The sequence below is a fragment of the Schistocerca gregaria genome, chromosome 1 (genome assembly GCF_023897955.1).
Source record: "Schistocerca gregaria isolate iqSchGreg1 chromosome 1, iqSchGreg1.2, whole genome shotgun sequence".
Taxonomy (NCBI): domain Eukaryota; kingdom Metazoa; phylum Arthropoda; class Insecta; order Orthoptera; family Acrididae; genus Schistocerca; species Schistocerca gregaria.
Genome location: NC_064920.1, coordinates 710,719,175 through 710,736,633, shown reverse-complemented (window position 1 = coordinate 710,736,633; position 17,459 = coordinate 710,719,175). Strand labels below are relative to the sequence as shown.

The window sequence follows — 17,459 nt, the reverse complement described above, 5'->3', positions numbered from 1 at the left end:
CCTCATCTACACTGCAGCGAATGGAAGCAAACAAATGCAAATGAGCTTTGACCGACAATTCGCCAGACTTCATTACAATTTGTTTTTACCTGTGAACAAGCAATCACATTGAAGGGAAGGGAAAAAATGAGATAATGTGTTTTAGAGTGCTAACATTATGGATGTTGCATTTTTAAACAAAATTTTTGTGGTATTTATCCTAACTCCATAAAAGCACTATCTGTAGCTACAAATATTTGTTGCTGATATTGGATTATTCTTCCTGCTGTTTTTTAGTAAGTAAGCGAAATGGAGCAGAAAAATAAGAATGTAGGGATCTGAATTTATATTGAAGAGTGAAATGTGAGGAAGTAGCGCACTTAATACAAAACTGCAGTTATGGCATTCTTTAGCACTATTCGAAAACAACTTCAAACTTGGCTGTTTATGACTTTCACTGGCTCCTCTTACACTTGAGGGGGAACTTTAAAAGCAAAGCATTAATTACTAACGATCAATGTAAAGCAGTTGGCATGCAAAACAGCAGAAAAATGGTCTCTGTGCTGTTAGCGTCAAAATGGAGAGGGCATTAGCCCCTTTCAACACTTCACTGGAAGACCAACCACCACCTGAACACGAGTGAGCACCAACCACTGCATACCAAACATGACCAAATATTCTCTACTTGTACTGGCCCACTACTTACATGAGAGAACTCATGTTCACCTATGTTCACTCCATTGCATACCAGACTAAAGCAAACAACTGGTTAGTGCCCTCTGCTAATCATTTCTATTACTTACTGCCAGTTAGAAGAGCATTTACACAGTCGTGAATGGAAGGGAACATAACAGAACAAGTATTTTATCTTGCAAACATTGAGATTATGCATTCACCACTAAAATTTTTCTCACCGAGTAGGCAAAGCACTGAAGGGGAAGCAACATTATAGAGAGAGTATGTTACCCTTACGAAGAAGAAACACTTCAAAGAGAAGATCAATTTCAGGAATGTTAAGACACACACTGGACAGCAAGTGAGCTCCTACAAACCAAACATGACAATGTCGTTAGCTCACACCTGTCCACCATCCGCTCACGAGAGAATGCATTATAACTGGTGATGTTTGTATGCTCAGTGTTAATCAGGCTTAATATATTCTTACAATACAGACCTCATCAGTGACTGAAATGTAATGTAGGATAGTCTCTTGAATGTTATCAGGGAGCTAGTAATCAAAGTGTAGTCAAGCATTTCCAGACTACGACTTAAAGACCTTATTTCAGCTGTTTTTCCTTTGGAGAAGGGGGGCAGGGGGGGCATAATTCCGTTAAAACTCACTGACAGTCATTTGCCTCCCTGTTTGTTCCACAAAATGAATGAGAAAATGGCAGTTCATGTTCCTAAATGGCAGTTCATGTCCCTAGCCACTTTACTGCTGCAGTTGCCAGAACTTTTATAGCAACTAAGGAACTGCAGATAGGTAAGGTGAGGGCAGAGACTAGCAAAGGCAGAGGCCAGGTGTTATGCATCCGAAGAATATGTTGTAGGAACAGTCCCCACCTGTGCATATTAAAGAAACTGGTGCTGCTATGAAGGATCCTGACAGCACAGGCTGTGAAGTACCCATTGAAGTTAAGCACACTGTGTTGGGTAACATGTTCGGCAACTGGGTAGTCCAGATGTCTGCCGGCCACAGTTTGCAGAGGCCATTTATGTGGACAGACAGCTTGTTAGTTGTCCTGCCCAAACAGAGAGCAGCACAGTGGTTGCAATTTAGTGTGCAGATCATACGACTGCTTTCACAGATAGCCCTGCCTTTGATGAGATAGAAGATGCCTGTGACCAGACTGGTGTAGGAGATAGTGGGAGGATATATGTGAAACATCTTGCATCTAAATCTGTTAAAGGGATGTGAGCCATGAATCAAGAGGTTGGGTTGTTTGGGGGGGGGGGGGGGGAGAGAGAGGAGGAGACCAGACAGGGAGATCACTGGTGTCATGGGATTAGAGAAAGTTGGGGAACGAAGTCAGCCGTGCCCTTTCAAAGGAACCATCCCAGTATTTGCCTAGAGCGATTTAGGGAAATCACGGAAAACGTGAAGCAGGATGGCCGGATGCGGGGTTGAACCACCGTCCACACGAATGCGAGTCCAGTGTGGTAGCCACTGCACCACCTTGCTCGGTCAAGGGGTTGGGAACGGGGTCGGAATACAGATGGATAAGCATACTGCATGCATCCAGTGGACGACAGAATACCACTGAGGGTGGGATGGGGAGGATAGTGAGCAGGATATTACTCATTTCAAGGCATAACAAGAGGTAGTCGAAATCCTGGCACAGAGAGTGTTTCAGTTGCTCCAGTCCTGGATGGTACTGAGTCACGAGGGGAACGCCCCTTTGTGACTTACAGTGTGAATGTAGGAGGTGGCAGGGCATGGGAGATTATTTCTGGACAGGGTTGGGAGGGTAATATCAGTCTGTGAAGGCCTCAGTGAGACCCACTGACACATTTGGGCAGAGACTGCTCATCTTTACGGATGTGACAACTTCGGATGGCTAAAATGTATGTAAGGACTTTGGAATGGATGGCAGCCATTGAAGTGGAGGAGGTTTGTAGGTTTGATGTGGTTAGAGGTATTGATGAGTCATCCTTGAGGTGGGGGTTAACAATGAGAAGCTGGCATGTTGGGTTGAGGACCAGGTGAAGTGAATGGAGGAGTAGGTGTGTCTGGTGGAAAGTGTATAGGGTGTTCTCACCTTTGGTCAAGATCACAAAGGTGTCATCAGTGAATGTGAGCCAGGTGAGGGGTTTGGGATTTGGTGTAGTTAGGAAGGATTCCTATAGATTAGCCATGAAGAGTATGGCATAAGTTGGTGCCATGCTGGTGCCCATTACGGAACCGTAGATTTGTTTGTGGGTGATGCCTTCAAAGGTAAAATAATGGTGGGTGAGGATATAGCTCTTTATGGTGAGCAGGAAGGAGGTTGTACATTTGGAATCAGTTTGGTACTGAGAAAGTTAGTGTTCAACAGCACAAAGGCCATGGCATTATGGATGATAGTGTAGAGGGAGTGACCAGCATGGTGCCGGGTGATAAAGGAACAGAACTGTGAAGAATCTGTGGAGGAAATAGTTGGAGTCTCTTATGCAGGAGGATAAGTTATGGGCAATAGGCTGAAGGTGTTGATCTGTGAAATGAGGGATTCTCTCAGTGGGATCAGTGTAGCCAGCCACAATGGGGTGTCCTGAGTGGTAGGGTTAATGGGCTTTAAGGTCACTGTAGGAGGATTTGTAGGTGGACATATCTCACAGCTGGCAGAGTCCCACTGCCATGTACTCCCTGTTGTTCATAACCACAACGGTGGAGCCTTTGTCGGCAGGTAGGATTACAAGGTTGGGATCAGTTTGTAAGTGGTGGAGCGTAGTTCTTTCTTCAGATGTTTGGTGAATTATGACGAGGCAAGGTTTGAGGTTAAGAAATTTTGGAATGTCAACAGGGAGTGATTTGTGTACACAAAGGGCGGATTACAGTTGGATGGAGGAGTGAACCGAGTCAGGCAGGGTTCAATATTGGCTTTGGGTTGAATCCAATTGACAGTTGGTGGCAAAAAAAGTGTTTCCACTGCAGGGAGAAGGAGAGACATAGTCTCTAAGCATATTTGAATTTGGGAGTAGGGCAAAAGGTATGGCCTTTGAAAAGAGCTGACCTTTCTGTGGGACTGAGGCTTTTGGAGGACAGGTTCATGACTGGGTTTCAGATCTCTTTAGATGTTGGTGGGAGTGAGTTTCATAGGGTGTGATAAATTTAGTTATTGTACGAGGTTTGATTTTGTCTAACACTTTTTCCTCCATTCCATAAACTATCTCAGATTTCCTTTGTTTCTTTTCTCTAATGCATTGCTTTACTCAATGTCTTCATTTTCTTTCTCTTCTTTCCAATGTTTTACTGTCACCTTATAAATAGCACATACTGATTTCCAAGCCAAAGTGGATCAACGTTCTCATTTGTGAAACACAATCTGCTATCGATTGTGCACCATCTCTTGTCGTGACTATAAGGAATCCTTAACGCAGATAAATGAAAACCTTGGTATGCAAGATAAATGAAAACCTTGGTATGCACGAGTAAATGCTTGTAAACTTACATCAAAATAGTTCTTTAGTCAGAACAGAATTCATTATTTCTATTTCGCTAAAGTAACAGTTTAACAACACTACTTACAGTTGCTAAGGGTCCTTCATCAATATTACAGCTGGTCCAGGCATTCCAATTTGGTTGCGGTGGAGACCAAGGCACTACACCAGCAGACTGAGGTTTTGCAGTAATGAATTCTTCAAGAACATGATCAGTAACCAAGGACACAGGATTTTCTGAACTTGCAGGCTGTAAGTTATTACAGATTTATTAAATCCAGACATAGAAAGTTATGAAATATAGTATTATTCTATTTCTAGTTGTAACTGAAGCTGGCACTTGGTGCTTATTTCTACTGGGCATACTGAAGTGAGAATGATATTTTAGTGGGAAACTTGTATATCACACCAGAAATAACTGAGGTCATATGTTACGCACATGAACTTCGTAAAGATATAATAGAACTACAAATGTAACTTAATACATATTTTCAAATAGTACAGAAACTGTACAAAATTAGATGATCCCAAATCATTTTTAAAAAGCAAAAGATCAAACTCATCAGTTGGGAAATCAGAAGTGCAGAAAATAATTTAAATGTTGGGAGGTGTACCAGATTATATTCAACAAGTTCAAGACCTATAGAGAGAGACAACAAAAAGTTTACTACTGAACAGAAGCACTGTGTGTTTCTAAAGTAGTTACACAATAGAAGCCTTTAATTGAGAAATAGGTATGATGCAGAAGTGCTCAGTGTTGTTTATAGTTTCATGAATCCAAATCCACTACTACAGTTTATAGACGATTCAGGACTACATATCACAAGCCACCAGCTCAAAGACAAACTGTTATTAATGACGGCATCATCATCATCATCAAGTTGTCATGCATCTCCACAGGGATATGCCAACTTTGACTGGATATGGTTGAATAATATCCTGGCAACCATGATCACCTCGTTTAAACCCAATGGACTTCTTTGTAGGGGGTTACATTAAAGACAGTGTGTTTGTTCCTCAACTTCCGGAAAATATCGATACGCTGTGACAATGGGTAACACAAGCAGTTATCATACATCAAGGCTTGCTTCTTGGGATATGGCAGGAAACTGATCACAGATTGGATATTTACTGTGTTACAAAAGGTAGCCACATACAATATTTGTATATAAAACATTCAGTGCTGTACCAAACATTTCTGCAAGTTAGTTACCTTTTTCACAATTAATGGTTACTTTTGTATAAGTAATTTATAAATACCCTGCATTGGTGCAAACAGCCAAAAATGATGTACATATACAGAGAGCAAAGTTAAATAAAATACTAACCAGAACAAGGCAGCTATTAAACAGATGGCAAGAGTTTCATTAGACAATAAGAATGAGTATGTCGCTCCTGTCTGGAGGAACTCTGCACATTCTAGTCAAGTTGTTATGGCGCTCTATGAGAAAGGCTACATAGTCACAGAGTGCCTAAGACAAAGTCCCCTCAATAATTATCTTTCAATTGGTGGCAGCACTTCAAGACGTATGACGTCACATAGCATTAGAGATCAAAAGGAAGTAGCAAGTGGAACTCTTTCTTTCCTATCATGACAAACCCAGAAAAAGCTTCCTTCTTACAACAGTACTAATTCCAACTAAGCAGAACCCCATCAAACAGATGTGGAGAAAATGTCTTGTGAAGGATTACAAACAGCAAAAAGGAAGCAACCAACCGGCTGGCATCTGTAATAAGGGACTTTAAAGACCCTCGACAAACTGACAATAGGAGTGACAAAGTGTAAAATTAACTTTGAAGTATGAGGAATGAACTTTGTGAATGTGGGGCAAGGCAGGACTGAACACTAGTTGGTTTGGAGTAATCAAAGGGAAGCCTATGATGTGAAAGAATCATTTTCAGTGAATGACCATGTCATTCTGACCGCTGAACATTTGACTCACAAAGTGTGAATTCTCTTAATCATTAATATTAGATCATAGTTTTAAGATTATATTGTATAGTTTTGCACTAATAAATGAAAAAATTATGAGAAATTTAGAACTGGAAGAACAATCAGACTAAGATGTTCCACCATGAAGACTATTTGCAGCAGTTGTAAATGAATTTTGCAGACCTTTTAGCTGTAAAGAAGAAGGAATTCATGTTAATGGAATATGCATGAACTACCTTTGTTTTGCTGATAACATTTTACTGTTTACATCTACTGCAGAAAAACTTTCAACAATATATCCGAAACTCAAATCAGTTTTGAAAGCATATCTGAAAATCAATTACAGTAAAACTAAAGTAATTTACAGCTGACACACAATAATAAAATGTGTACAAGTTAACAAGGTATTCATAGATAAATTGATGAGCATCTACTTTTATGTCATTTCAACTCAGCCCCTACAGGGGCAGTTACAGAGTTAACTGGAAGAGTAAATATAGCATACAGTACTTTTGGATAACTGAACACGATTTTCAAAGCTAAGTTTATGATATGGTTGAAAGAAAGCTTACATTATTAGTGTAAGCAGTTTTGATTTGTGGTTGTAAAACATTTAAATGCAAGAAATACTAAATAACCGAGGTTTATTCAGTGAGCAACAGAGATGTGCACATGGGGACTTATTAAGGAAGAGGAGAATGAATTGCAATGTGGCACCACAATGGGAGCCATGCTCCATTCCAGCTCATTTCATATGAAAATCATTGCATATAAGGAAATCTTGTTGCCCTCACACCACAGATGTTTTTGAATAATTGGTGTAAGAAGTAACAAAAGTTAAAAGTATTTTTTCCTGAATTTGTCTTCATGAACTGGCGTTGGTAGCAAAGGTGGGTTGGCTTATAAAATTTCTTTCAGCCCCCCCCCTTTTTTTTTTGCAATTTCAGGAATTTTTTTGCCAAGTTTCACCATTTTAATTTTTGTTTCACATACTGCCTATTGCCATTTTCAACATAGAAATATGAGAAAGTAGTTTGTTCTGTTTAGTAATTTCAAACAAATAACATAAATAAAAGAATATTCATTTCATTTTGTGACTCTTAGCTAGTGTACAAGAAATTACTTTCAGTGCACATAAAATATATCCGTAACATCCTAAGAAGTGTTCATTGTTTTAAAGAAGTTATCAATGGAGAATACAGAATCTGATCTGAAAATATATAAATGATTAGTGCTTGTGCGACGATCAGGCAAAGTCATTAAAATACTTTCAGATGGAATCCAGCACCCCTCACCAGGAAATGGACACAAACTAATAAAAGTCCACTTGGTCTCAGGGATTTGATCTTTGCATCTCTATATTTTCTCTGATCTCAAGAAATTTCCAACAGCAGAATTGGTTATTGCAGATAGCGGCAATTAACATTTATTCTTTATGCGTGATGAAGGTTTCGTTCTGAAGCTCAAGACGAATTTTTATGGATTAAGTAGACGATGAAACATTTTTCACCAACCTAATTTCATTCAGTGGCTAAGAAAAAAAGATCAATCTTGTCCCAGGAATGGTAGAACCAGTTTGTTAAATTCTATCATCATCTTTGTCTTAACATAAAATGTTTGTATTCCAGGAACACGAGTTGTGGCAAATGTAAACAGATCTTTTGGGCTTAAAATGTGATTATCATTTAGATGAGGTAAACTTGAACTTGTTGCTAAACTTTTAACAGGATGACCAACTCCATCACACACATTTTTGCAGTGACTAGTGGCAAAAAAATTTCATTCTGCAATTATCTAATGATCTTGGTTGTGATGTCACAAATTCACAAATTTCTTAAAGCATTTATAGTGTGTAGAACTAACATAATTTAAGTAAATGACATGTTGGATGTGTGATGTTCGGTCCATTTCTAAGCGAGAGCTGTTTTCTAGAAAACATGGAATGTGTTTGCAACATAGTGCAAACAGTCGCTTAAACAGCACAACACTGATTTAATGCAAACCTCTGTTTCATAATACACACCAGAAGACTTAAGGGTAACTTGAATGTTCTGCCAATGAAATCCTCCTGCAGCATACTGAAGCAACCATAACACAGTTTTCTGCAAAATCCACTATAATGATGCATGATTTATCAAAAAGTGTTTCTTCCTTGCTTGATTTTAACCCATTAAGTACCAGTGTCATATTTTGAGGACAGGGCACATATTTATTTATAAATACACAATAAATTATTAATTTGCAACTATTACTGTTCTATGTCATTTGTTGATGCTTTTTATAACAAATGTATGCTTACAGGAAATTAAAAGCAATAAATCCTACCATTAATTAATTATTGAATACTAAGGCACACTTTTCATTATTACTGGTATTTACTTTATCGACAATTTAGTAATATTTGAAATATGTGGCAACAATATTTTTGTGATTATTTATAGTCAACAATATTTCTTTTAAACTACTCGCATTGTTAGCTCAATTGGAGTTATATTCATTGTTTTCCATTATTATATAATTTGGTGTACTTGAAATAGGACACTGGGACTTGGGGTTATCATTTCAGTTATTTGCATTGCTGCACGTTCGAATATGAAACTCAGTTACTGCCGATTTATTTTCTTTTTAGAACGTGGTAATTTTACCATATTTTGTTGCTGAGGTAAGTAACGACTCCTCTTTTACATATATATACTACAGGATATGAAGTTACTTTGAAATTTACAGCGTATTATGTAAGTATATTTATGAATGTGTTACCCATTAGTAAATAATACAGCTCCAGATGGACAGAGGTATTTACACATTCCCTTTTCTGTAGTTTGTGCTAATGTATTATTCTTTCACTTCACTTTATTTTATTACATTTTATTTCATTTAATTTTATATAGATTATTATGGCCTTCAGACGAGATAGATACCTCACTAACGAAGAAATAGAAGAAATTTGTCAATTGACGAAATGATAGTCAAATACTATGGACAAAGTGGGCTGAAACAGCTTATCCGAGGCAAGCCTATTAGTTTGGCTATAAGTTATGGTCTCTTTGTGGAGCAAGTGGCAACTGTTTCAAATTTGATTTATACTGTGGAAAAGATCCAGAAGATACTGCAAGGGATGACCTACTATTGGGATCAAGAGTAGTCCTAAACATGCTGGACTGCATTGAAAAACCGGAGAATCATTGTGTGTACTTTGACAATTTCTTCACTAGTAGCGATCTTCTGATTCATCTGAGAAATTTGGGTTTTCAAGCAATTGGGACTGTCAGAGAGAATCGAGTTGGTGACTGTCCACTACTGAGCAGTAATGAACGATAGTTTGAGGAAACTATGGCTACCAGTTCGGCAGGAATGGTGAAGTCTTATTTGTGCGATGGCACGACAACAGATACGTTACAATTGGTACAAATTTTGACGAAGTTGAACCTTTGGGAGCAACTACACGGTACAGTAGACAAGCAAGTAAGAAGACACAATTGCAATAACCTGGCGTTTTGAAGTCGTATAACACGTACATGGGAGGTGTTGACCACTATGACTGGTCAGCTGGAAAATATGCGACGGTAATTAGAGGGAAAAAATGGTACTGGGTCCTATTTACACTTATGCTGCAAATGGCCCTCATGAACGCCTGGCTCTTCTACAGACTAGTAAATGGGAAAAATGCACTGGATTTACTGGATTTCAGACGTGCTGTTACAGTTACATACCTGAAATTGGACACGAAGACTGAATATTGGACGTCCAATGGAATACCAATCTAGTAAGTTGAGAGTGATACCAGTCATCAATTTTTATGGAATTGGTCATATGATTGACAAAAACAGCACACAAAGAAGATGGGTAAGAGGTAAATGCAATGGGGAAATCAAAAACATTGTGTTAAATGCCGTGTAACACTGTGTGTTAAGTGTTTTGTACCATTTCACAAGAAATAAATAGTTAAGACTTGAATACAGTTTAGTATGCTATACGATACTGTTAGATCCCAGCGTCCTATTTTGAGGACGGCCATTATATCAGCATGTATAAATATTCTTTGGCTGTTTTTGTACTTATGTGGTTCATACACTATGTACATTATAATTAAGGAATAAAAAATTCAATTTAAAAAAAATTAATTTGGGGCTTAATGGGTTAAAGTAACATACATATATTTCAATATGTAATGATGTGTCAAGTTTTGTTTCTGGTAACATACTCAATAAATTCATTGGTTGCCTTCTTTAATGCATCCAATATAGGCCAAACAGTTTGGGTCCAATGTTTGACAGTAACATTTTCAAAATCTTGTATGGATTTCAGCTCCAGTAAAAAATGAAGCATTTCACATTCTTTGCGGCACTCAGAACAGAGGTGCAGCATACGAGCCTCATTTTCCAGATTGTAAACAAATTTCTGTAAAGAGTCAGTATATGATCCTTTTCCACGTACAGTGTGCGTAATCAGTTTTACATTTTAGCAACAAATGTATACGCATATGCTCTGCAGTCTGTGACTGCTTACTGTGACATTCTTCTGGGCTCAGCTCACAAAAACTTTGATAAAGCAATTTCATCAGAAGGAAACTTGAGTCTTTTTGTCTCATACACTCTTTTGCAATTTTCTGAAGGGACAGATAGATGTCCATTTTATTAACAGAAATTCAACTTATATTATCATCACACTAAGAACAGTCTGGATATTTGTTTCTGCATCCTTACCTATTCTGCTTCGCATTTTATAGTTTCTTTTTGACAAAATACCATCATCTTATCTTTTAGTAGTTCTCGCAACTTATTTATCATATTTTCAGTAGGAATAAAAAATATAGGATTCTTCTATATTCTATGCAGTTGATGCTAATGTTGGTGCTAACATAAGTATTTGTGGAGTTTTTCTTTAGCAAAAATTCTGCTAAATTTCTCATTTTTTGATGTTGAATAATATGATAATATGGATTAAGTGAAACACGAATTAAGAGAGAGAAACTTGATTTTGGTGAAAAGTACCTTGGAAAAAATTTAATCACATTATATCATAGTTGACCATTTTATCTTTTCAATGACACCAAATTGATTAAATTTGGTTCACAAATAAAAAAGTTGCACCCACATTCTATGCAGGATACACAAATATCTTTTTCTGAGATAATTTATAGTAATTTTGGTTGTCTGAGCACAGGTTAGTTGCTTATGCAATAGTGCCCAGTTATGTATTCATCCTAATTGTTTATTAGACAGGAAAGGAACAGATTCTATTAAAGTTGTAAAATAAAAAAAATGTTCTTAGAACAATTAATGGAAACTGCAAAAAACCTACAACTGTATGTGCAGAAAGGGATCTGAACCCTTAGTCTCCTGAATGCAAGTGCAGGTTCTTAAGCAATGCATGCACCATCTCACTTGATTCTGATAGAAGGGACAACAGGCCACTAAAAAGGAAAAACCAAGAATAACAAGCAAATCGCGTGAAGACATGGGTTTAAATTCAAGTAAAAGAATAAGAAAGAAGATCGTCATTTTATAATCTCTTTTCGAGAGATACTATATATTCAACTAATTTTCCAAATCCTTTACTGTCTGACAGGATGGAATGCAAATAGAAAACCTTGCACTTGAACCTTCCTGGCAGATTAAAACTGTGTGTCGGGCCGAAAATTGAACTCGGGACCTTTGCCTTTCACGGGTAAGTGCTCAACCAAGTGAGCTACCCAAGCACGACTCTCACCCTGTCCTCACAGCTTTAATTCCACCAGTACCTCGTCTCCTACCTTCCAAACTTCGCAGAAGCTCTCCTGCATACCTTGCAGAACTAGCACTCCTGGAAGAAAGGATATTGCGGAGACATGGCTTGGCCACAGCCTAGGGGATGTTTGCAGAATGAAATTTTCACTCTGTAGCGGAGTGTGCACTGATATGAAACTTCCTAGCAGATGAAAACTGTGTGCCGGGCCGAGACTCTAACTCGGGATCTTTGCCATTCGTGGGCAAGTGCTCTACCAACTGAGATTCCCAAGCACGACTCGTGCCCCGTCCTCACGGCTTTAATTACACTGCAGAGTGAAAATTTCATTCTGGAACCTTACACCTTTTCAGTAACAGATACTGTGCTGGTTTTGCACAAAATATAAAGAAAAAGGGTTTGTGCCACGATTATAAACACTGAAGACTGGGGCAGGAGAATATGAAAGCAGCTGAACATTGAACTGTAGTCAGATGTTTTTAATGATTTGCTAACAGAAGATTTAAATATGCATTTCACCAATTCAACCAAATGCATACAGCATAAATAAAAATACATATAAAAGCAGCTATTTGCTGTATAATGACTTATTTCTTCTTCCCCAGCTTTAATTTCTTTCACAAGTTTCTCCTCTGTTTCACTTACCCCTGCTCATAGTACATGCTGTACACCACCATGGCAGACTACTTTATTTCTATCTTGTCATACTTTCTTCCAATTTCTTCATCTGTGGAGCTAATCAGTGTATAAGCTTTTACTACTAACAACTTGTATCTATCTTGGCTATGATAATGCTTTAATATGCTGCTCATACTAGTTCACAGTTTTCTGTGTAGTTATTAATTGGTCACTGAGTAAATAATGAGTACTTACTAAATTAACTGGTTTTATATTTAATCCATCAAGAACATCAAATATCTGAGATTCCAGCTCAGGACTGATATTAACTTCATATGGTGGTAATTGTTCTGTTTCTTTATTTCTTTTAAGTGTCCCACTGAATGCTTCGATCACACCCAAATGGAATAGCTGCCGCACAATGGACAAGGCACAGCTTTTGGAAGCCGACTGTTTGTTTGATCCTGTCTCTCTTCCTGTAACAGCTAAAATACACATCAGTTTATTAAAACCCTTTTTACATTCTTGCAGTACAACTTGATGTTATTTTGACTTAATTCATAATAAACATGTTGACTAAAACATTTAATAGAATTATAATGAGTATACACAATTATTAATGACTAATGTGTGTGAGGATCGATCAGCAGTCACGAAATTGAAGAAGTGCTGCAGTCACCCGGTTTGTATAAATGACAATAAATTAATTTGATTGATGACAACTTTTTGCCCAATAACAAAAACAAACATTGCTGTCCATCCACCACACAGAAACTTCTCTATTTGATGAGTAGGATCAATCTATCTTCACACGTGTAATATGTTCTAGCGTGAATTCTCTGTTGTTATTATAAATGTATTACTTCTTCCTTTATTAAAATTGATATTAAGAGAGAAAACACTACATGCCATCATATTTGTATTACTTACTATTTATAACATACTTGTCATAACTGTGCTGCCATCTGAAAAAATTAGTCCCTAAGTAACTATGGACTGGCCACCAATTGGCATTTCCTGACTACTCCTTGGTGTGAGGCCACATCATGATGTATAAAGAAAAATTGTATTTCTGTTCATGCAGCTTCTGTAAGAGTGACAGCTTAGGATTTTTATACACCATGTTATCAAAAGTATCCGGACACCCACAAAATCATACGTTTTTCATATAAGGTGCATTGTGCTGTCACCTAATGCCAGGTATTCCATATCAGTGACCTCAGTAGTCATTAGACATTGTGAAAGACCAGAATGAGGCGCTCCACAGAACTCACGGGCTTCAAATGGGGTCACGTGATCTGGTGTCACTTGTGTCATACGTCTGTATTTCCACACTCCCTAAACTCCCCAGGTCCACTGATTCTGATGTGATATTGAAGTGGAAAAGTGAAGGGACATGTACAGCACAAAACCATACAGGTCGACCTCATCCATTGACTGACAGAGACCGCCGACAGTTGAAGAGGGTCATAATGTGTAATAGGCAAACATCACACATGAATTCAAAACTGCATCGAGATTCACTGCAATTTAGGCAGGAGGTGAGAAAACGTGGATTTCATGGTCGACTGGCTGCTCGTAAGCCACACATCATGCCGGTAAATGCCAAACGACACCTCACTCTGTGTAAGGAATGTGAACATTGGTCAATTGAACTGTGGAAAAATGTTGTGTGAAGTGACGAATCACGGTATTCAAGGTGGCGATCTTATGGCAGGGTGTGGGTATGATGAATGCTCAGTGAACATCATCTGCCAGCGTATGTAGGACCAACAGAAAAATTTGTGGGCGGTGGTGTTATGGTGTGGTCATGTTTCTCATGGAGGGGGCTTGCACCCTTTATTGTTTTGCATTGCACTATCACAGAACATGCCTACATTGATGTTTTAAGCACCTTCTTGCTTCCTACTGTTCAAGAGCAATTCGGGGACGGCGACTGCATATTTCAACATGATCGAGCACCTGTTCATAATGCACGGCCTATGGCGTAGGGGTTACACGACAATAACATCCCTGTAATGGACTGGCCTGCACAGAGTCCTGACCTTAATCCTATAGAACACCTTTGGGATGCTTCCGAACACCGACTTCAGGTCAGGCCTCACCAAACGACATCGAAACCTCTCCTCAGTGCAGCATTCTGTGAAGAATGGGCTGCCATTCCCCAAGAAACCTTCCAGCACCTGATTGAATGTATGCCTGCGAGGGTAGAAGCTGTCATCAAGGATAAGGGTGGGCGAACAGTATATTGAATTCCAGCATTGCCAATGGAGGGCACCATGAACTTTTAAGTTATTTTCAGCCACGTGTCCAGATACTTTTGATCCCCAATTGTATTCAACCAAAGTGTTATACAAACTTCGTACATTGATGGATCCTTTTGTTGGGAGACTTCGATGTACAGTACCTATTCAGAGAAGACTTAATCTCACCAGAGGGGACCTGAAAGAAGGCTTGTCATTGCTGGGCTGTTAGCTTCACATCATCTTCAGCCTTCAGTCCCATACTTTCAGCAAATCACACTCCCAATGACACATGACCCTACACATCAACAGCAATATCACTGCATTTAGAGAGACAGTAAATTGCACCACAACATGGGTTCCAAACTATCCATTAGCTGTCACATAATTATTTTCACTTAATTTCTACACATCTCAATACTCTGTCCTTAGCTTTTCTCAGACTGAGAACGCTGGCAGTGTTTCTTTGGGTCTGGGTTAATGAATAATATATAGCTTTAAGCACACTCAAGAATTGAATAGTGGAAATTTGTTCCATGAATACATCTCTTCCACTCCAGTCTTCCTACAAATGTCTGACTGTCAGCCATGCTTAATTCGTCTGCTAACTGGATCTTCAGGACAACTGGGGAAAAAACCCAGATCAGCCAAGAACGTCGTCACGCGTGGACTCGTGCATATCTTCACGTAACTGCAATTCTCAATAAAACAGTGATTTCAAACAGGCTGTAGTATGTTCCCTGTTACTCCTTTAACTGAACTTTATATACAGATGCAAGCCAAGCCTTCCGGATTTACTGTTCACAACACAAACGACACCTGTGCAATGCCCTAAAGACGTTGCAAGTGTCATTCATTATTGGAATAGTGTTCTGTGTCTTTGTGAGTGCATTACGTTAGTGCTAATTGAATTTGAATATGGGCCAATTGTCAGGGCCAGTATTGGGGGTGCTTCTGTAACCAAGGTAGCCCAAGTGTTTGGTGTTTCAAGAGGCACTAAATCAAAGAACTAAACTTCATGCAGGAAAAGCAGAAAAACATCTACTAAGCCACAACACAGACGGAAGTCTCTTATGAGTGAGCATGAGGGTTGGACATTGAAGAGGATTGCAATGAAAAATAAGGGGGTGGCAGCTGGAAGAGTCACTGCAGTATTGAATATTGCACTATGGAACCTTGTCAGCACCAAAACAAATTGCAGGAACCTCCATAAGCATGGAAATGCAGGAAGAGCTGGTATCCAAAACAACTCACCAGAGATGAAAACGCCTATAATGGGAAAATGTGGTACCTAAGCCATAAATCCTGGACTGTGGAATAACGGAAGGAAGTCATATTTGGTTGGATGAGTTTTGTTTCACACTGTTTCCAACTTCTGGCTGAGTTTATGTCCCAAGGGTGAAACATTGTGGGCGTTCGGTGATTTGGGTAGCCATATCACAGTATTCTATGGGCCTCATTGTTGTGCTGCAAGGCTGCATTACTGCCATCAATTATGTGACCATTCTGGCTGAACAGGTCTATACCATGGTACAATGTTTGTTCTTTAATTGTGGCTCTAGTCTTCCAAGGCAATATGGCCTGTGTTCATACAGCTCACATAGTACCGGACTGACTTTGTGAACACGAGTGTGCATTGTTGCTTTTATCCCAGCTTTCAGTCACCAGATCTCAATATTATTTGTGGTTTACTTTGGAGAAAAAGATGTGCGATCACTATCCACCTCCATCATTGTTACCTGAACTTACCACTGTTTTTCAGGAAGAATGGTGTAAGATTTTCTTGAGAACCATACAGTGCCTGTATTTATACATTCCAAGATGACTGGAAGCTGTTTTGAATGCTAGCGGGTTTCCTACACTGTAACAGGCATGGTCATGTGTTGTGGTTTTGGTGTTGGTGTTTCCGTATTTTGTACACCCTCTGTATATGGATAAAGGAGCTTCTGAGAGGGTGAGAGATCTGTTTAGAGCAAAAGGAATTCCAACAGAAATAAGAAAGACATTTTGTGAATATTTTGTCTAGGGTGCAGTATTATACAACAGTGAACCATACGCTGACAGAAAGAGGAGAAATACTTGGGTAATTCTGAAATGTGGTTGTGGAGGAAAATGTTTAAAATGAAATCAACGGGCAGAGTGATGAATGAAGAGTATTTCTGAGAATGCAAGAGATAAAAAATGATAAGAATGAGGAAAATAACTATGACAAGTACTGCAAATAAATCACCTCCAATCAAGTCAAAATAAGACAAATAGGAAGATTTTGAATGCTGTATGACATTAAAAAAGAACCAAGTTACTTAACTACACAGAGTGGGGAGTGTCCAGTCAATCCTTGCTGTAAGATAGATACACTAAATAAAAAAAAAAGTGCCATGAGATAATGTTTTATACACTCCCAAAAGACCTTGTTGTTCACAAGTGATCTATCAAAATAATTAGTGTAGTATGATAACAAATATCATTGAGTCTGATAGTTGTGGGAGCAGTTCAACTCCAAAAAACTACTGCAACCCACAATCTTCTGAATCTGATTACTGAATTCATCTACTGATCTTCCTATATGATTCGTCGCCCCCCCCTCCCCCCTCTCTCTCTCTTCCCTCCAATACTAAATTGAGAAGCCCTTGATGTCTCAGAATGTGTCCTATCAACTGATTCCTTCTTTTAGCCAAGTTGTGCCACGAATTTCTTGTCTAGCCAAATCCATTCAGTATCTTGTCATTAGTTACTTGATCAACTCATCTACTCTTCAACATTCTTCTATAGCACCACATTTCAAAAGCTAATATTCTCTTATTGTCTAAACTATTTTGTTG

At 38.6% G+C, this 17,459-nt stretch overlaps 1 protein-coding gene across 3 annotated transcripts in view; it reads right to left on the bottom strand.

Annotated features, from left to right (window-relative positions):
• Positions 1-17,459, bottom strand: part of LOC126365821 (dosage compensation regulator) — a 187,832-nt gene that overhangs the window by 83,663 nt on the left and 86,710 nt on the right. For all 3 annotated transcript variants that reach the window (XM_050008431.1, XM_050008442.1, XM_050008452.1), the window contains 2 exons: positions 12,650-12,879; positions 4,205-4,366 (listed from right to left, as the gene is read on the bottom strand). In XM_050008431.1, coding sequence (XP_049864388.1) covers positions 4,205-4,366; positions 12,650-12,879 — 392 coding nt within the window. The remainder of the gene's footprint in view (positions 1-4,204; positions 4,367-12,649; positions 12,880-17,459) is intronic.